We start from the raw sequence: 21,937 nt of genomic DNA, 5'->3' as shown, positions 1-21,937 counted from the left end.
ATTTTAAATAAAATGTTAGCAAAAAGATTACAACAACTTATCACAAGAATAATACACTATGAACAGGTAGGATTTATACCAGGAATGCAGGGCTGGTTCAATATTAGGAAAACTATCGGCATAATTGATCATATCAACAACAAAACTAAAAGAAACTACATGATCATCTCAATAGATGCAGAAAAAGCTTTTTACAAAATACAACACCCATTCCTACTAAAAACACTAGAGAGCATAGGAATAAATGGAGTCTTCCTTAAAATAAAAGTAACATCTACCTAAAACCTTCAGAAGCATCATCTGTAATGGGGACAAGCTAGAAGCATTTCCAAGAAGATCAGGTGAAACGAGGATGTCCATTTCACTGTATTGTTCAATATGGTACTGGAATGTTAGCTTTAGCAATAAGAGAAGAAAAAGAAATTGAAGTATTCAAATAGGCAAAGAAGAAACAAAGCTATCACTCTTTGCAGATGATATGATGATATACTTAGAGAATCCTAGACAATCAAGTAAAAACTACTTGAAATAATAAACCACCTTAGCAAAGTTGCAGACTATAAAATAAATCCACATAACTCATTAGCACTTCTATATATTACCAACAAAGTCCAACAGCAAGAGATAGAAAGAGAAATTCCATTTAAAGTTACTGTAGACATTATAAAATATTTAGGGGTTTACCTACTGAAACAAACCTAGGAACTACATGAACACAATCACAAAACACTTTTCACACAAATAAAGTCAGAACTAAATAATTGGAAAAACATCAGTTGCTCATGGGTTATGAGCTAATATATATATATATATATATATATATATATATATATAATATATATATATATATACATTATATATATATAATGTAAATAATATAAAAGCTAATATAATAAAAATGACAATTCTACCTAAGCTAATTAATTCATTCAGTGCCATACTGCTCAAACTACCAAAAATTATTTTATAGAGCTAGAAAAAATAAGATTCATTTGGAATAACAAAAAGTCCAGAATATCAAGAGAACTAATGAAAAGAAATGCAGAGGAAGGTGGCCTAGCCATTCCAGATCTTAAATTGTATTATAAAACAGCAATCATCAAAAATACTTGGTGCTGGCTAAGAAATAGAATGGTGGATCAGTGGAATAATTTAGGAATGCAAGACACAGTAGTCAATGACTATAGTAATGTACTGTTTAATAAACCCAAAGACCCCAGCTTCTAGGATAAGAACTCACTCTTTGATAAAAGCTACTGGGAAAACTGGAAAATAGTAAGGCAGAAACTAAGCATAGACCAAAATCTCACAACATATACCAAAGCAAAGTCAAAATGGATTCATGACTTATATATAAAGGCTAATACTATAAGCAAACTGAGAGAGCAAGAAATAGTTTACCTGTCAGATTTATGGAGAACAGAAGAATTTATGACCAAACAGGAGATAGAGAACATTATGAAATGCAAAATGGATAATTTTAATTACATTAAATAGAAAAGATTTTGCACAAACAAAGCTAATGAAACCAAGATTAGGAGAGAAGTAGAAAATTAGGAAATAATTTTTATAACCATTATCTCTGATAAGGGCCTCATTTCTAAAATATATAGAGAATTAAGTCAAATTTATAAGAATACAAGTCATTCCCCAATTGATAAATGGTCAAAGGATATGAAAAGGCAATTATCAGATGAAGAAATTGAAGCTATCTATAGTCATATGAAAAAATGTTCTAAATCACTATTGATTAGAGAAATGCGAATCAAAACAACTCTGAGGTACCAGATCACATCTATCAGATTGGCCAACATGAGAGAACAGGAAAATGATAAATGTTGGAGAAGATGTGGGAAAATCAAACACTAATGCACTCTTAGTGGAGTTGTGAACTGATCCAATCATTTTAGAGAGCAATTTGGAACTATGTACAAAGGGCTACAAAAACATGCATACCCTTTGACCCAGCAATAGTACTTCTAGGGCTGCATCCCAAAGAGATCATAAAAATGGGAAAAGGACCCACATGTACAAAAATATTTATAGCAGCTCTTTTTGTGGTGGCAAAGAATTGAAAATCGAGGGGATGCCCATTAATTGGGGAATGGCTGAACAAGTTTTGGTACATGAATGTAATAGAATATCATTGGGCTATAAGAAATGATGAGCAGGGGGCATCTAGATGGTGCATTGGATAGCGCACCTGCCCTGAAGTCAGCAGGACCTGAGTTCAAATCCAGCCTCAGACCAAACACTTGACGCTTACTAGCTGTGTGACCCTGGGCAAGTCACTTAACCCTAATTGCCGAAAGAAAGAAAGAAAGAAAGAAAGAGAGAGAGAGAGAGAGAGAGAGAGAGAGAGAGAGAGTAAGAGAAAAAGAAAGAAAAAAGAAAGAAAGAAGAAAAGAAAAAGAAAGAAAGAAAGAAAGAAAAGAAGAAAGAAGAGAAAGAGAAAGAAAAGAAAGAAAGAAAGAGAAATGATGAGCAGGTGGACTTCAGAAAAACCTGAAAAGACTTGTATGGACTGATGCTGAGTGAAATGAGCAGAACCAGCTGAATGTTGTACACAGTAACAGCCACATTGTGTGAGACTAACACTGATAGACTTAGCCCTTTTCAGCAGTGTAAAGATCTAAACATCTCCAAAGATCTCATGATGGAAAATGTTATCACATCCAAAGAAAGAACTACAGAGTTACATGTAGATCGAAGCACACTATTTGCTGTTTTTTTTCTTCTGTTTTGTTTTGTTTTCTCTTTCTGGTGGTTCCTCTTAATGATTCTAATTTTTCCTTATGTATATGTATATATATACATATATGTGTGTATATATATGTGTGTGTGTGTGTGTGTGTGTGTGTGTGTGTGTGTGTGTGTGTAGCTTATACCAGATTGCATGCCAACTTGCGGAGGGGGTGGCAAAGGAGGGGGAGAAAAAATTAAAACCAAAAGCTTATGGAAATCATTGTTAATAAATCAAAATAAATTCATAAAAATCTTTAAAAAAGAAATAGAATTACAGATGCCTGGAAGAGTGACCTCCCCATGTTCTGTATACGCACCATAGGGAGTAGAAGAAAGTGAGAACCTACTTCTAATTCCATACTAAGCTTCATAAAAGTTCTTGACAGGGCAGGGACAGTCCTATGGAAAGATAGATTTGTCATTATTATTCTATAGTTACATTTGATGTCAAGCATCTCACAAGAAAAACGCATGTAAAATTTGGACACTTAACTGAGAATTCTTGGGAATGAAAATGTAGCTACTAAGTTTGTTTCCTCGTTTCATGTATTGAAAATGCATCACACATTTTTTTCCTCAGCAAATACTGACTGATGAATCTAGAGAACATTGGAAGGACATTAGAATTAAAGGAAGATCTTTCTTACTACCTCCAAGCTACTAGACAGAAGCAAGGAAAATATTCCTGTTGATCTTGAAATCCTTTTCTAGTTCTGGGGTTTGGTGATTTTCTATAATTTTCTGATTTTTGAACCTCTAATTGGGGTACCCAGAACAAATGAGAATGGCTTTTTATTATTTGCAAATGCTTAGGTTCTAACGAGATGAATAAGGATAGAAGATCACCTAAGATCTCTTTACTCTCACATAGGTCACACTCTCCAGGGAAGAGGTAATTAACTTGCATGTCTTTGCCTCTCAAATATTGAGGTCTTATTGGAATCTCAGTTGATTAGAATCAGAGCCAAGTTCTTCTCCCCAGGTGGTAGGGAAGGGGAATGCATTATTATAGACTCATAGAATTTTGGAGTTGGAAAGGGCCTCAGTGGCCATCTAGTACAACCTGTACAAGAAAAAAAAATTACTTCTGTACGTGACCATTCCTGCAAGTGGCCATTCCTCTTTTGCATAGAAATAGCCAGTAAGAAGGAGTGCAATATATTCCAATATATACAGTCTGCTTCTGGATAGCCTTAATCATTAGGAAATTTTTCCTTATATTACGTAGGCAGGGATTTGGGTCGGGGTGGGGGGGGGAATCTTTTCCACTCCTTCTAATAGTTCTATGTGGTAGTGAAGACAGAGAATGGTATACACAAACTCATCTTGCAGTTATAAAACATGTCCTCTGCTCTAAGTTTTCCCATTCACATCAGGTCCTAGGCTCTATAAACACCTGAAGATGAGAACAGTGCTTCTAGTTCCTGTGCATCCTATTCTTTTTCTGAGAAGCAGATACAACCAATTTTTTTTTTGCATTCTTGCCCCTATTATGAAAAGAGCCTTTTAATATTTCCCAGCAAGGCCCTCAGAAGTAACTATTCCTCTTTCCTAGGAGTCCTCTTGGTCATTGGGGGAATTATTATGGTGTTTCTACTTGACATAAGGAAAACAAACAACTTAAAATTAACTGGAAATGTTTATCTAAGAGAAGAGAAGATGCAATGAGGGCTTTCTAGCACACTTCAAGAATGTGAAAGCTTGTTATATGTAAGAGATTCAAACTTGCTCTGTTTGGCTTCAAAAAGCAGGAGTGAATAGAAGTTGCAGAGAATTTGATTTAGACTTGCTGAAACAAAAAGAAATCAAGTAATTAGATGTTTTAAAAAGTGCAGTGGGTTGTTTCAGGAGTTAATGAATTGAGATCTCCCTCCCTTTCAGTCTGTAAGTAATGACTAGATCACTTCTTGTTGGTGATTGCAAGGGGGTATTGTGCAAAGACGTTTTGGACTAGTATAAATGAGTTGAGGAAAACTGTCTGAGATGCCTTCCAACTCCAAGGTTCTGGGTCAAATCAAAATTGAAAATATTCTCTGAATGGAAAAAATGCCAGATTCCCTGAGCATAACCTACAAAAATATAAGGGCTCAGAGTAAGTATTGGAATTCAGAGGATGAACTTTTGTTTGTTTGTTTGTTTACACTATCAGTTAATGCTAATTTATTCTAGTGTTTATGCCACCTAAATGCAAGAGACTCACTGAAGAGAAAGAATCCAGTTCCAGTTTAAAATAATGAAAATGAACATACCAGTTAGGAGAATGACATTCCATTCTGATAAGGAGAATAGAAGGGAAAATTAACATCCAAATGAAAGCCTTCCCTAACCCCTCTTAATTCTAGTGCCTTCCCTCACTAAGTATTTCTTATTTATTATTTATATAGGTTATTTTGCATATATTTGTTTCATGTTGTCTCCTGTATTGGATCATAAGCTACTTCAAGGCAAGAATTGTTGTTTTTCCCCTCTTTTCTTATCCCCAGTACTTAGCATGGTGCCTGGCACATAGTAGGTACTTAATAATGTTTACTGATTATTGATTCATTAGTAATTGCAAAATAGCTCAGTTTTTCTTTCTGGCAATAAAAATATTCATGCTTACTCTATCCACTAGTTCTGTGTGCACACACAATCACAATCACAAACACATACTCAATATATATGTGCATATATTAAATGAAGAGTTGGGACTGTCCTATTCACAGCTCCATGAAGTTGAAGAAGAAACACATATGTCTAGAATGAAAATGAAGATATGAGAAAGTCTCTCTTCATGTAAGGCAGGGACCATGTTCCACCAAAATAGCTTCTCCACCCATCCATCTATCTAACCAATGAAATATCCTCCGATCTACAATTGGTGACAGCTGGGGGGCATAGTGGATAAAATGCTGAACACATGGTCAGGAAGTCAGGAAAACTTAAGTTCAAATCCTGCTTCACTTACTAGTTGTGTGACCTGGGAAAGTAACCTAGTCTCTCTTTGCATTAGTTTGCTCATCTGAAAAATGGGGATAATAACGTCACCTACCACCCAGTGTCATTGTGAGGATATAATGAGATATTTGTAAAGGGCTTTGCAAACCTTGAAGAGCTATATAAATATTAGCTATTGATGATGATGATGATGATGATGATGATGATGAAGATGATAATGCAGGTCCAAGATGCTCCTCTGGGCTGATTTTCAAGAATCTGGTATCCATAAGCCAGCTGGAGGGTTCATGCACCTCTTCGAGATGAAGTATAAGATTGTCTTGGAGCTGTTATACTTAATAATGTCTGTATTCTCAGTCCTCTGACCACATCACTTCCCTACTCAAAAATCTGTGTAGGTCTGAAAAAGAGGTACATTGTGGTATCCAATTTTGTAGTTTTGTTTTTTATTTGTCCTAGCAAAATGAATAGCAAGTGTGAAATGAGATGTCCTAATTTCATCAGGAATGCTTGGAACTCCTTTATTTCATTGAAGACCCAGAACTCTCTTCATAGTATTATATTCAGTTTTGCTGAGTAAGTTAACCTTGGTTATAAGCCTATATCTTTTGGCTTTTGGAATATTGTATTTCAAGTTTTCAGCTCCTTCATAGTAGCAGCCACTTAGTATTATATAATCTTACTGTTACTCCTTAGTACTTGAATTCTGTCCGGCTGTTTGCAAAAGTTTTTCTTTGATCTGGAAGCTCTGGATTTAGGTTATGACTTTCCTAGGAATTTTCATCTTGGGGGGTTTCTTTGAGGAGGTGATTGCTAGATTCTTCCTATTTTCACTCTGCCTTCTGTTTCAAATAGATCTGAGCAGTTTTTCTTTGTTACTTTTTGAAATGTGGTATAGAGGTTGCTTTTTTTTCTGCCATGGCTTTTAGATTATCCATATATTCTTATATTCCTCTGACATGTTTTACAGGTTAGTTCTTTTTTTATTTTATACCTTACATTTTCTTGTTATTTTTTTCTGTCTTGTGATCTTTTATGCATTTCTTGTCTTATGGAGTCAGATACATTGTAATTTTCAGAAACATATATAAATATAGTAAAAGGGGGGAAATAAAGAGGGAGGAACTACTCATGGTGGTGAGAAGAGTTGACTAAGCCTTCTTGGAAGTGGTAGTATATAAACATATCTTTGAAGGAAAAAAGGATTTTGGAGGGGTCAAGATGACCAGAAAGTATAGTCTGGCATGGAAAAAAGTTTGTGGAAATGCATAGAGACATGAGGTTAAGTCTAGGAAATAGATCAAAGAATCATAGTTTTAGATATTTCATCTAACCTTCATCCTTCTCGTGAAGATAAGAAAACTAAGGCACAGCAAGTCATGCCCCCTATTAGTGATGTGATGGAACCAGCTAGAACCAGCTTGTGAGAGCTGATTATTTAATTTTCAGTGTGAGCCTTTACACTTTGGAAATTGGCAAACTAAAAATATTCAATTTAAAAGTGTGTAATGTACATTTTTCCCTGACAGCTGATTGTTAAGCATTTACCAGCACACCATTGCCTTCTACTTAATCCTCCTTTCTGAATAGATGGATTTATTCATTAAAATAACAAGGTACACAGACTTTATGTGCCCATTAAGAACAGGTTCATTTGTGCCTTCCAAGTTTCCAGCAGGACATTTTCTACTTGTTTGAATTTGAAGTGAGTTGAACCCCTGAGTCAACTATCAAGATGTTTAAGTCAGATACCAATTAAAGATGCATAGCATAGTTGATAATGTTAGAAAAATCTGAAGCAAAAATCTACTACAGGATTGTGCGAAGGAAAGCTTTTATTACACTTCTCGCAAGAAGTGGGCACCCTGCACCCAGCTGGCACACTGGTATAGAAGTAAAGTCAACTTTTAAATGGTTAGTAAATCCATACTCCTCTCATCTGAGCCAGGATTGGACCAGCTCATGTAGGTTACACTCTTCCTGAACCACCCATCCCATGTTCTTCCTTGTTGCATTAACCTCTCCCAGTTCATGTGTCACATATTCAAAAATGGTGGCTATCCCCACCCTTGGGGTCAGTTAATATTCAATAAGCTTATTAAGCAAGCACAGTATAGAAAACCTTCCCTGTTCCTTGACCCGATGGGTTATAACCAGTTTAGCTTCCAAGGCTAACAAACCTAGCCAGCATACTAGAACACAAAGTACTGCAAAAACCTCTCTACTTTTATTTCTCAAATCAGAAGGAGCTGCAGAAAAAAAAAAAACAAACAAACAAATAAACAGGTATTTATGAGAAATTTCACCTTCTTCCAAACTTAAGTTTCAGCTTCACCAAACTCTAGGTGTCACTGAGAAGCAACAAGTATAACTAAGGTTCTTGGTCAATGAAATAAAGTCTCTCTTCCACAAGTCAAGAACTATGTAGAAGGAGAATTCTACCAGCTTATTGTTCTTAAATGCAACAGCTATGACAGAACAGCTTTTCAGTCTTCTGTTGTGTCTTTTTGCACTTTTTTTGTCTCTTAACACTGTATTTACAAATGAGCTAAGACACTGTAATCATATGCAGCTCTAAAATTTTTAACAAAGTTCAACATCTTCTTTGGTGTCCTTCAAATAACATTTTTACAATAACATTTCACTGGTTTTCAGTACATCAAAGTTCTTTATCTGCTTCTTTAAACCTACAAATTATTTACACATAAACAAGGACTTATTCTACATCATCCACAAGATGATTTGTTATTGTATTTATGTCACAGTTCATTATACATTCCAACTTGCTCAAAATCTATCTGAAAACTGTTAATATACACATATACACATAATATAATGCATTATTTTTTAAATTAAAATAGTTATTTCTGCATTTTTAAGCATCAAAATTTTTACTTTTACCGTGACAATATATGATGTACTTTAGCAGTTACTGTAACTTTTCCTTTTTACATTTGAAAGGTTTTTTTTTCTGTCCCTTTCAACAATAATGGGCTCTGTTCATCTAAAAGTGGAAAGGTCTTCACATCTATTCAGCAACCTTTTCAGTTATCTTCCTATACTATGTAGTATAGGGTCAGATCATGGAAGATCTTTAGTACTATTCTAAGGTGTTAGGGATTTTGAACAGGGAATTCAAGAATTAGAGAACTGGTTACAAAGAAGCAAACTTTAGGCTTCATGTTAGGAGTTGTTTTTTTTTTTAAATTAAAGCAGTCAAAAAATGTAATATGATACCCTGACAGATGGTCAGTCCTCCCTGAAACATCCAAAAAGGTCTTCAAGAAGAGTCAGGATAAGGGCAGCTTGGTGGTGCAGTTGATAGAGCATCTGCCCTGGAGTCAGGAGGACCTGAGTTTAAATCCAGTCTCAGACACTTGACACTTAGTAGCCGTGTGACCCTGGGCAAGTCACTTAACCTCAATCACCTCACAAAAAAAAGAGTCATGATAGTAATTTGTTGAGAATGTAATAACAGTGATTGTTTTGGTATATGGCTTATGACATAACTTCTAGATCTAATCTTCTGTGAATCTATTATGATAGTGATGATAATAGCTCAAGTTTCTGTAGTGCTTTATAATTTGAAAAGGCAGCAAGATGGAGGAGAACAAGGAACTAAATTGGGAGTCAAAGGACCTAAGTTCAAATGCCAGCTCTTCTACCTTTGTGATCTTGAGCAAGTCCCTTAAGCTCAATTTCCTCATTTTCAAATGATGGTTTTGAATAACATGAAGTATAATATCTACTTCAGTTCTTAATCTATGATCTTAGGAAGAGTCAACTGTTATTGACTTCAATAAGCCCTATTACCTTCTCAACCAGAGGACAGCCCTGATGCAGCCACCCTTCATAGCCTCATGCATCTCCTTGTTCCTCAGAGTATAGACTAAGGGGTTGAGCATAGGCAATAGCACAATGTGTAACACTGAGATAGCCTTGTCTTTGGATTGATCCCGAAAAGGCCACGCATAGACACAGAGTGCAGGAATGAAAGTCATTACCACCACTGTTATGTGGGCACAACAAGTGGATAATGCCTTTGCCTGGGCATGGGCTGAGTGGGCCCTTAGGGTAACAAGGATAACAGAGTAGGAGGTGAGCAAGGCCAGAAAGACTATCAAGGTGACCAGCCCACTGTTGCTAACCAGCAGGAGTTCCACAGCATATGTATCTGTGCAGGCCAGTTCCAGAACCTGCATGATGTCACAATAGAAGTTGTCCAACTGGTTGGGACCACAGAAGGGAAGTGGAAGCAAGAGGGCAAGTTGGAGGGATGAATGCACCAATCCACCTAGCCAAGAGGCCAATAAGAAACGTCTCCTGGTAAGTGGATTCATGAGAGCAGCATAATGTAGTGGTCTACAGATGGCAACATAACGGTCAAATGCCATAACTACCAGATGAAGGATCTCAGTGCCACCCAGGAAATGGATGAAGAAGAGCTGGGTAAAGCAACCTGAAAATGAGATTTGCTTGCTCTCTGCCAGCAGGTCCCTCAGCATTCTTGGGGTGGCTATTAGGGAATAGCAAATGTCAACAAAAGACAAGTGGCCTAGGAGGGAGTACATGGGTGTATGGAGACGAGGGCTAGTCCATATAGTCAGAACTACAAAGAAGTTTCCCAAAATGGCAGTGATGTATACAACAATGAAAGCAGCAAACAGTAGGGCCTGTAGTTCCAGAGACTGCACTAGTCCCTGGAAGATAAATCCAGTCACTATGGTGCTGCTGTTTCCGTGGTCCATAGAACCCTCACTGAAGAGTGGAAGAAAAAGGAAGAAAAGATTCATCAGTTTTGTGATTTCCTCTCTTGCTTCAGTGACCCCTATAGAAACAGGGAAAAGAAACCTCAGATTGAAACTTTCAACCAACTGACACCCTCTATCTATTAAGAATTCTGAAATTCTGAGTAAGATACAAATAAATTACTCTTTAAATATCATATTTTAAACAGTTTTCTTCTGTATAGATGTATTTTTAAAGCTTTAGAGGAAAACAAGGGTATTGTCACTTTGTAGCAGAAGAGGTCAAGATTAGCTTATTAAAACTAATCCTGATTAGGGGTGGAGCCAAGATGACAGAGTAAAAGCAGTGACTTGCTTTAGCTCTCCCCCAAACCCCTCCAAATGCCTAAAAATGACTCTAAACAAATTTTAGAGCAGCAGAACCAATAAAAAGACAGAGTGAAAAAAATTTCCAGCCCAAGACAACTTGGATGGTTGAAAGCAAAGGTCTGTTACTCCAGTCTGGGAGAGGAGCACAGTTCAGCATGGGACATGCAAACAAAGACAGGGCTCCCCAGCAAACCTGGAGGAGGCATCAGGGACTGAATCATGGGAAGCTGTGGTGGTTTCCAAACTTCTCAACCTATAAATGCCAAAGACATCTTAGAAGGTCAGTGGGAAAGGTCTATCAGACCTGGGTGAGAGAGGAGCATGGTTAGGCCCCAGTCCTCAGCCCTGGGGCAGCAGCTTCTGGAGTTCTTGGGCAACAGACAGTGGGTGGATCAACTGCTGATCAGAGAGGTATTGCAGGGTTCTCTTTGCTGGTACTGAGGCAGGATTCTCTTGCTTTGCCCATACTTGGATATGGGTTTCAGTTCTGGGTGGTAGTCCTGGAGCTAGGAGGAGCACTGGTGGAGCTTGTGGTGGTGGTAAAGAGGCAATCCCTCTTACAATTCCAAGGCAGAAGAGTGCTTGTGGTCACTCATAAACCAGAGTACAGGCCAGGGAAGGAGTAAATACCTCTCCTTTGACCATACCACCTTGGAAGGACTAAACATTTACAGGTCCCTAGAAGTATCTCTAAAAACAGCTGCACAAAACACCTGAAGCTTGGGACAGTACGCCCTCCACACTAGAAACAGAGCTGTTCCTTAACAAAGAGTTTAAAAGTCAAGTAATTGACTGGGAACATGAGGAAACAGTGGAAAAACATGCAGAGTATAGATTCTTACTTTGGTGAGAAAGAAGGTAAAAACATACAACCAGAAGAACACAACAAAGTCAAAGAACCTACATCCAAAGCCTCCAAAAAAAAAAACAATATGAATTGGTCTCAAGCCATGGAAGAGCTCAAAAAGGATTTTGAAAAGCAAGTGAGGAAGTAGAGGGAAAATTGGGAAAAGAAATGAGAGCGATGCAAGAAAATCATGAAAAACAAGTCAACAGTTTGCTAAAGGAGACCAAAAAAAAATACTGAAGAAAATAGCACCTTAAAAAATAGACCCAAATGACAAAAGAGGTCCAAAAAGCCAATGAGGACAAGGATGCAAAACTGGCCAAATGGAGAAGGAAGTCTAACCCCTCACTGAAGTAAATAATTCATCAAAAATTAGAATGGAGCAAATGGAAGCTAATGACTCTATGAGAAATCAAGGAATTATAGAACAAAACCAAAAGAATGAAAAAATAGAAGACAATGTGAAATATCTCATTGGAAAAACAGCTGACCTGGAAAATAGACCCAGGAGAGATAATCTAAAAATTATTAGATTCTCTGAAAGCCATGATAAAAAAAAATTTAAAGAAAACAGCCTAAACATCATCTCTCAAAAAATTATTGAGGAGAACTGCCCTGATATTCTAGAACCAGAGGGTATAATAGAAATTGGAATAATCCACAGATCATCTTCTGAAAGAGATCCCAAAAGGAAAACTCCTAGGAATATTACAGCGAAATTTCAGAGTTCCCAGGTCAAGGAGATAATATTGCAAGCATCCAGAAAGAAGCAATTCAAGTATTGTGGAAACAATCAGGACAACACAAGATTTAGCAGCTTCTGTGTTAAGAGATCAAAGGGCTTGGGATATGATATTGCGGAGGTCAAAGGAGCTAGGATTAAAATCAAGAATCACCTATCCAGCAAAAGTGAATATAATCCTTCAGGGGAAAAATGGATATTCAGTGAAATAGAGTTCTTTCAAGCATTCTTGATGAAAAGACCAGAGCTGAATAGAAAATTTGACTTTAAAATCCAGGACTCAAGAAAAGCATAAAGAGGTAAACAGGAAAGAGAAATTATAAGGGACTTATTAAAGTTGAACTATTTACATTCCTACATGGAAAGATGATATTTGTAACTCGTGATATCTTTCTCAGTATTAGGGTACTTGGAAGGAATATGTATATACATGTGTGTGTGCATGCGCGAGTGCACGTGCATGTGTGTGTGTGTGTGTGTGTGTGTGTGTGTGTGTGTGTGTGTATCACCACTGGTAAATCATTTAATCTTTTGGGGCCTCCTTTTCATAATTTTAAAATGAGAAGTTTGGGCCAAAATATGTCTATGATTCCTTCCAGATCTAAATCTATGATCCTATGTATACAGTGGAGATACAATAGTTGCCTTTGAGAAAATGAAAAAAAAATTTGTATTTTATATTTGATTCTGTTCTTTAATTGATTCTATTCTGTAACTGCCTGAGCCATATTTCTTTGTCTCTGATTTAAATCCAGAAGTTCATGAGTCCAGAAGTTCAATTTTCCTCTCTGAATCAAGTTTAAAAGTTAATTTTCCTTATAAATCACTTTAATTGAAAGAAAACTGTTATCTCTTCAGCACTAATTGCCCTTGAACAATTGGAAGAAATCTGTTATCCTTGATGGATGCAGGTGGATGGCAGGGAGTCTAGTCCATTCTCTCTACAATGCTGGCTGTCCTTCAAGAAAGTCTGGTCTATTATTGCTGTGACACTAACTAGTCATGCAGGTGCACATCATCAATGAGCTTTCCAAAGCAACAAGATGGAAGTAGGGGTTGGTGCTAGCCCTGCTTTCCTGCATTCCATCTAATCATGTTGTTCCTGTTCCTGGTTATCTAGTACTTCCCAAAACCATATGAAGCACAATAAGCCCTACTTTATGGTCTTTTGGCTGACTGAGGAGCTGAGAGACCCATTTTTTGGTAATTGCTGGCCTTAACAATTAACTGACTATGTTCAGAACTTTGTGCCTCAGTTTACCTTAACTTCAGTCACACACCCTCATATAGCTGTTGTGAAGGGCAAGTGAAACACTGTATGTGTTTCATGTTATAAAGACATGTTGTAAAGACATCTATCAGTCACCTCCCCCTGAAATGAATAGAGGTGGTTTCATCATGTCCAAAACATATTACCTTCCTACCAAAATTGGCTTATCTTCCTAGACACTTCTTTTCTATGAAGAATGCCATTATCCTTCCAGTCTCCATGGATTATTGCAAGAGCCTCTTCATTATTCTCTCTAGCTCCATTCTCTCCTGCCTCCAATTCATCTTGTATCTCATAGCCAGACTGATATTCTCTGAAAATCACTCCTCCCAAACATCACTAAGACTAAGTAACCTACCATGACTGCTTAAGGATAAAGTTTAAATTCTCTCTCATTCCAGGCCTTCCACAACCCATCTCAACTCTATTTAACTATAGGGTCTAATTCTTTCAAATATATAATGATAGCCTGGACTTATATAGCACTTTAAGGGTTGCAAAGCACCTTAAAATATTATCTCATCTTATGCTCACAATAAAACTAGGATTATTATCTGCATTTCACAGATGAGGAAACTGAGGTCATCTGAAGTTAAATGACTTGTTCAGGACCACACAATTAATAAATGTCTGAGGCAGGAGTTAAACACAGGTCAAACTCCAGGTCGACATTTTATCCACTGCACTGCTCATATTTACTTCTGCACCTCCATCTATGCCTTTCTTTGAACCTGAAAAGCCTTTTGTTTGCACTTCAATTTATTTAAATTCTATTCATCCTCAAAAGACTTATTCACATCCTACCTCTCAAATGAAGCCTTCCCTTACTATTCTAGTTCAGAAAGGTGTTCTCACCTGTTTCCAAATTATTTCACTCAGAACTACGCTTTTTGGTACCTATTATTTTGTCCACTGAAGCACAGAATCTTAAAGTTGGATGGATGCTCTGTGGGCACCTCAACAGCATCTATTACCTGAATCTGGAATCATAGAATCACAAAATTGCATTGTTGGAAGGGACATCAGATATTGACTCATTTTATGATTTCCAATCAAATAAGAATTCACACTGTACCATATCCAATATGAGGTCATCCAGCCTCTTCCCAAAGACCCCTATTGTTGGAAATGTAAGAAGATAAAAAAGAAACAGAACAAACCCAGCCATCACAAATAAGCATGTGTTGATTATATTGCATTGGACAACATTACCTCACCTATTGGTTAGCCTTGCTATTTCAAGTCTCTTGCCATTCCAATCCATCTTCCACTCAGCTGTCAACTGATCTTCCTAGAATACAGATGTCATGATATCATCTCCCTACTCAATAAACTCAAATGGTTCCCTAAAACCTTCAGGATCAAATATAAATCTTCTATTTGGCTTTAAAAGCTCTTCAAAACATGCTCCTTTTCAATAGTTCCATTCTTCTTATATCTTATTCCTCTCCACATACTCTGAAATCTAGGAACACTGACCTCTTTCCTGTTTCCTGTATGTAACATTCCATCTCTTAGCTCCAAGTATTTTTACTCATGTCTCCCCTTGCTTGGAACATCTTTTTTCCTCATCTCTCTCTCTCTCTCTCTCTCTCTCTCTCTCTCTCTCTCTCTCTCTCTCTTCTCTCTCAGCTTCCCTGGATTCCTTCCAGTTTCAGCTAAATTTCCATATTCTGAAAAAAAGCCTTTCCCAGTCCTCCTTAATCTTAGTGCCTTCCTTCTGAGATTACTCTCACTTTCTCATGTTGAGGGAATTGATTGAACCATACTGACTCCATCTTGCGACTGGAAGTAGCTCAGTTCCCTTTCTATTCAATGATGGGTCTTGTACAATTTCTGTCTTGTGAGAAAAATTTATTCAGTTGTGGGAATTGTGAGAGTACTTTGTTGCACTGCTTGAACCTATTCCTGCACAGCTAGGAAGTTGGACCACCTCTACCTGTTGCTTAGAGACCCTCAACTAAGGACCTAGATTATGCTGACAAGAAACCTTATCAGATCTGAAGATTGATGCAAAGAGTTTTCTCACAATAATAAATCTCAAGCAACCTATAAGTCTTTTCTGAAAACTGGCCGTGTATTGGTCAATTAGTTGTAGTTTTCCATGTTCCTTCGATTGAATACAGACACTTGGGGGAGTGGGACACCTCTTTTTCTGATTTCAGAGAACTGTACCTGTTTGCTCTCCCCCTCCCAACTTGGAGAGCTCCTAATCTTTCCTCCAATTGGAAATCTATTAACTAATTTTGTACCCCTTTTAATCATTTTCTTTTAATTACTTTGTCTTATTGGATGGATTATTTTTAATTCATAAAAATCTGTCTCACTCTGCATTCAGGGTCTTTGACTGGGGAGTCCATTGACCTTTTTTATGCCTGTTTCATTAATAAATCATATAGCTCAGATCGTTTGCTCAGTTATTATTATCTATCCACCACAATGTATAAGTCTTGTTTGAACATAGTTGTTTACATGTTATCTCTCTCATTAGACTGTGGATTCATTTAGAATAGGGACTGTATTTTGCCTTTTTCTTATCCCCAGTACTTTGCATGCACCTGGCACATAGTAGGTTTTTAATAAATGCTAGTTGACTGACCTCTTTATGTCTCTTCCCTCATCTGTAAAATTAGGGTGGATGTGGGAGGAAAATGACTTTCAACCTGTAAATCCATGTTAGATGTGAGATAATATCATTATCACAGTTGTATTCCTCCTCTCAAAGGCAGACACATTCAGACAGCTTAAATTAGGAAACTTTTCTTCCTATTACTACCTTTACTCTATTTCACAAGAAAACCCTTCAAGGATTTCGAAGGTAATGTTCTTCTTCAACTTCCCCCTCCATCTTCTCTCCTTTTAGTTAAACATCTATGGTTCTTTTAATCTATTATCTCATGGAATGAGGATGAATCCATCTACCATTATCATCTTCCTCCTATGGACATAATTCAACTTGTGGTTTCCCCTTTAATAAAGGGCAAGCAAAATGGGACATAGTATTCCTGATGTGGTCTGACCAAAATGTAGTACAGTTGGGGATAATCCGATGTTTTATTTTTATTAACAAAGGCTATGATTGCATCAGGTTTTTGTTTTTGTTTGGTTTTGGATGATACTTCATACTGTTGATTGAAATGAAGCTTACAGTTCATTAAAAACCCTAACTAGGGATTTTTCACATGGATTTCTTTTTAGTGACATCTTTCTTCACTTATACAACTGATTTTTTTTTGTTCCAGTTGAAAGACTTTACATTTATTCTTATTACTTCATCTTATTAGCATTAGGCAACTGTTTCAATCTAACAGGAGCTTTTTTTCAATCCTGCTTTTATCATTCAACATTTTGTCATTCCTGTAATCTTCACATCATTTGAAAATGACCATCTACAGGTTCATCAAAGTTTTTAATACACGTGTAAAACAGAATAGCGCCAAAGACAGAACACACTAAAATATTACACTCCAGACCTTCTTTCAGAAAGACTCTGATCCATTAAACATCAATATTTGAAGATCTAGTCAATCAACTAGTCCCTCACCCATCTAAGTGTGGTATCTATCCTACAGTCCATATATATCCATTTTGCCCACAAGGATAAAATGAAAGAACTTTGCTAAATACTTTCAGAACTCTAGAAACCTACTTTTAACATTTCCTTCATCTGCCAGAATAAGAAAAGTGAATGAGGTTAGTCTTGAATACTTTTTCTTTCTTAACGGATCCATGATGGCACACAATGATCAGTAAATCCTTTTACAAATGTTCACACACTATCTTTTAAAACAGCCATTCTAGGTATTTGCTTAGGACTGAGTCAAATTCACAGACTGTTGAATACAACTCTTCTCCTTTTGAAACCTGGAATAACTATTGCCTCCTCCTTCTTCTACTACCTCTTACTCTCCATAGTTCTTCAAGGATTACTGGTAGCAATTTGGTCTAGTGGAAATTACCTTGGATGTGGATTTCAAGTGTTGGCCCTGCTACTCACTAAGTATATAAACTTCATCAGGTCATTTAGCCTCTCTAGAACTTAGTTTCTTCATCTGTAAAATGGAGGGATTGAATAAACTTTTACTTCTCCTAAAGCTCTAAATTCTATGATCCCATGACATCCATAAGTTTTTATTTGCTTACTTTTGAGGTAACCAGTCAATTGAGAATACCTAACTCATGCTCCAACTGACTCTACTTTACTGATCCTCTTTTTATTTCCTTCTTATTTCATTATCTTCTCTTTCCTCTTTTCTACCTTTTTTATTTTTCTCTTGTGTTCATCTTTTCTCTTTCTTATGCACTTTTTTTATAGCAAAGGGGGAAGAAAATCTCATTCCTTCAGTTAATATACATTTAAATTTTCTCCAGGAGAAAGGCCAAAAAAAAACTTGAGTCAGCTTGAGAGTCAACTGGGTTTTAATTACAATATTATTATATTAGTCTTAACTATTATTCTGTCCTATATTATTTTTTGAAGTATATAATCTTGTAAGAATGCATTATTTTATAATTGTAAAAATAAATCCATTTATAATTAAAATCTTATTTTTAAAAGTTATTTAGGATCAAGATCTCTCCTCTGTAATAGCCATATTAAATTCATTCTTCTTAAAGTTGCCTACTAGTCCAGAGGAGCTTCCTTTTTCATTCAATGAGAAAAATAATTAGTTTTTAAACCATGGAGAAACATAATAGGAAAAAAATACTCAAGCAGGTGACTTACCCTCTGAATTGTCAGGGATCCCATCAGCAACTATACTGGGCCCCAGACGCTTTGGCCTGTTCAATGGGAAGAATGACCTGAGGCATGGAGCTTCTTCTCTCTGTAGCTTGTTCCAATTCCCCTGCCTTTCCAAGAAGAATCCATGCAGTAATTTCAGCTAATCTCTGCCATAGCAGTATTCTAACTTCTCAGGTGAAAAACTCAGTCTCATCAATAGAAGTTTCCAAAATATCTGCATTCCTTTCCCTACCTTAGCTTTTGTATTCTAGTCTGCTTTTCCTGCTCATAGGGCAAAATCTGGGGTATTTTCAGCAATTTTTGGAGAGGCAATGTTTCTCTTGGGCACTTCACACCTTCTACTCCTGAATCAAGTACCTAGAAACCCTAGGGTCCATGAGCCCAAGGGAGGCAAAATTCTATAATAAGCAAGGACATGGAGGGCCAATCTCCCAATAACTAAACAATCATCCCTAGACATAGTATCCCTCCCCATCATTCAGAGTGTCCTGCTTTATGAGAGAAAACCTCAGGTAGGATGGGGTTAGTAGTCACATCTGTTCCAAACTTTGTACTTTCTGACGTGTTTTCTATCTGCATCAATTCTAGTAGCTGTTAGGAACCATGAACTAAACAAAGTGAGGCCACCTCCACAAGCGACTTTTTAGAAACAAAGTTTTAAGTTTAGTTGGTCCCTGAACAAAGACCTCCCAAAATCTAGGATGAAATCAAAGAAAATAATCACAGATAATGAGGTTTCAAAATAAATGGAAAGATATGTGTAATCATAAAAATGTAATGGGAAGGACTAATATGCAAAACATAACACATTTATGGACCTGAGCAGCATGAGAATTTCTTTTGTTTAACTGTGTATTTGTTGCAAAGGTTTTATATTATTTTCAGTGAGGGGAAGGATGTGAAGGAGGGAAAAAATAAATGCTTGATAATTGAATAAGAAAGATTAAAAAAAAATCATGGGCACATGATGAAGTTTTAATGTATTAAAAAGTGCATAATCCTATGCTGCCTTTTTAGTAGATAAATGATAAATAGAGAGATAGAGAGATGGAAGAGAGAGAACATTTATTAAATACTTACTATATGCCAGGCACCATGTTAAATGCTATTAATACAAATATAAGAAAATAAGATGGTCCCTACCTTCAAAGAACTTTCATAATGAGTAAAGAAAGTATACAAAGGGACCCCAGAAAAATGGGTGAATGAAATGCTGTGGTTATTGAGGAAAAGAATTTGTAAAGTAAGATGAAGGGTGGGTGAGCTCTAAAATAGTAGTTCTACCAAGGAAGTCAAGAATCAAAAGAATGGGACCTCAAGGGAAGATTCAAGGAATCTTGGAATAGCTACATGACATACATAGTGGATAGACCCCTGGGCCTAGAATCAGGATGACCTGAGTTCAAATCCAGACTCGGAAATGTATTAGCTGTGTGACCTTGGACAAGTCACTTAACCTCTTAGTCTCAGTTTCCTCAACTGTAAAACCTGAGTAATAATAGCTTTCAGATCATATAAAATATTTGTGTAGCACTTGGCATGGTGCCTGATGCATAGTAGGTGCTGTATAAGTGCAAGGTATTAGTATTATTATTATTGAAAAATTTAAGCCCCTGTAGTGCAAGGTTGCAGTAGCCTTGACCACATGTGTTCCCTACATGTGTGTCTCACTACCACTGTATTCTAACTTTTTTTTTTTACCCATTTCTGACACTGTCATAGCATTTGTGGTAGAATATTCCTCCAGGTTATGGCAGAACCAGGCTATGGTTATGTTTTGTAGCCTTACAGCCTAAGAATCTGAGCTTTCTCAAAATAGAACGGCATCTTAGGAAGTTCATGAAATTCTCATCAATAAATATATTAAATGGAGCAACTAATATCTTATTGGGTTTGTTATAGAGAGATTCCTGTTTCATCATGGGTTGAGCTGTTTAACCTCAGAGATATCTTCTAAAGCTAGAAATCTATGGTTGTTGGGGTTGCTGAGTTCAAGCTAATTTAAAGGACTGAGGATAACCTTAGCCTTTTGTTTTTAAAGAACTTTTCCCCCCGGGTTAGGGAAAATAACTGAACGGTTTTCTTTTAACTTTTGAACTTATAATTTTTTTAAACAAATATTCAATATCCTTCCATTCTACACTGCCCAAAGTGCAATAAGAAAATATAAGAAAAACCTGATAATAGATATGTATAACCTATGAAAATAAATTCCCACATATTCTATGTACAAAAATGTACATATCATTCTAAAGAACTATGGAGTCTGAATGCAGAATGAAATATACTATTTTCATTTTTTTTCTTTCTTGTGGTTTTCCCTTTTTGTTCTGATTCTTCTTTCACAACATAACTAATATGAAAATATGATTAATATGATTGTGTAAGTATAACTTATATCAGATTACTTGCTGTCTTGGTGGGGAATGGGTGGCAGAGGGAGGGAGAAAATTTTGGAACTCAATCTTATAAAAGTGAATGTTGAAAAATCTTTGTATGTGATTTGAAAAAATAAAATACTATTGTGGGGGAAGAAATATAGTGGTGGATCAATGGAGTACATTAGGTATGTAATACACAGTAGTAAACAATAGTAATCTAGTATTTGGCAAACCCAAATATCTAATATTTGGGGACAATAAATCATTATTTGATAAAAAATTACTAGAAAACATGGGGCAGCTAGGTGGTGCAGTGGATAGAGCGCCAGCCCTGGAGTCAGGAGGACCTGAGTTTGAATCTGGCCTCAGATCAAGCACTTACTAGCTGTGTGACCCTGGGCAAGTCACTTAACTCCATTGCCTAACCCCCCCAAAAAAAATATTACCAGAAAATAGTTTGGCAGAAAATAGTTAGAGATCAACAACTCACACCACATGCTGAGATAAGGTCAAAATGGTTTTGCAGAAACAAAAGCAAGATTAGAAGGAAAGCAGAAAGCTGGAGAAAATTTTATAGTGAGCTTCTTTGAGAAAGGCCTCATTTCTCCAATATGTGGAGAACTGAGTCAAATTTATAAGAATATAGCTCATTCCCCAAAGGATATGAACAGCAGTTTTCAAAATAATAAATCAAAGTTATCTATAATCATATGGAAAAATGTTCTAATCACTATTGATCAGAGAAATGCAAATTAAAACAGCTCTGATGTACCTCCTCATACCTATCAGATTGGCTAATAAGACACAAAAGGAAAATGATAAATGTTGGAGGGGATGTGGGAAAACTGGGACACTAATGCACTGTTGGTGGAGTTGTGATTAACCCACCAATTCTGGACAGCAATTTGGAACTATGCCCAAAGGGTTATAAAACTGTACATACCCTTTGACTCAGACATATTACTACTCTTGGTATTTACTCCAAAGATATCAAAGAAAAAGGAAAAGGACCTTTAGGTACAAAAATATTAATTTGCACTCCTCTTTATCCCCTCTTTCTCCCTCAATTTTGCATTTGTTCCTATCATCATGCCTCATAAATAGTATGTGCTTGACAAATGTTTGTTGAATTGAATTAAACTGAACTCTGGACA

General features: G+C 36.5%; 1 protein-coding gene across 1 annotated transcript; it reads right to left on the bottom strand.

Moving 5' to 3' along the window:
- Positions 1 to 9,491: 9,491 nt before the first annotated feature.
- LOC110207128 (olfactory receptor 4N2-like) lies at positions 9,492 to 10,555 on the bottom strand. The gene has a single exon (XM_020984710.1). The coding sequence runs from the start codon at positions 10,473 to 10,475 to the stop codon at positions 9,492 to 9,494; it is 984 nt and encodes a 327-aa protein (XP_020840369.1). The 5' UTR covers positions 10,476 to 10,555.
- Positions 10,556 to 21,937: the final 11,382 nt, after the last annotated feature.

This window comes from Phascolarctos cinereus, unplaced genomic scaffold (assembly GCF_003287225.1).
Source record: "Phascolarctos cinereus isolate Bilbo 61053 unplaced genomic scaffold, phaCin_HiC Scaffold_726;HRSCAF=1367, whole genome shotgun sequence".
Classification (NCBI taxonomy): Eukaryota; Metazoa; Chordata; class Mammalia; order Diprotodontia; family Phascolarctidae; genus Phascolarctos; species Phascolarctos cinereus.
Note: the sequence above shows the minus strand (reverse complement) of the source record. Positions and strands in the feature narration are given on the sequence as shown.

Coding starts and splice junctions, on each gene's coding strand:
- LOC110207128 (XM_020984710.1), bottom strand. CDS start 10,475: ATGAATCTTTTCTTCCTTTTTCTTCCACTCTTCAGTGAGGGTTCTATG.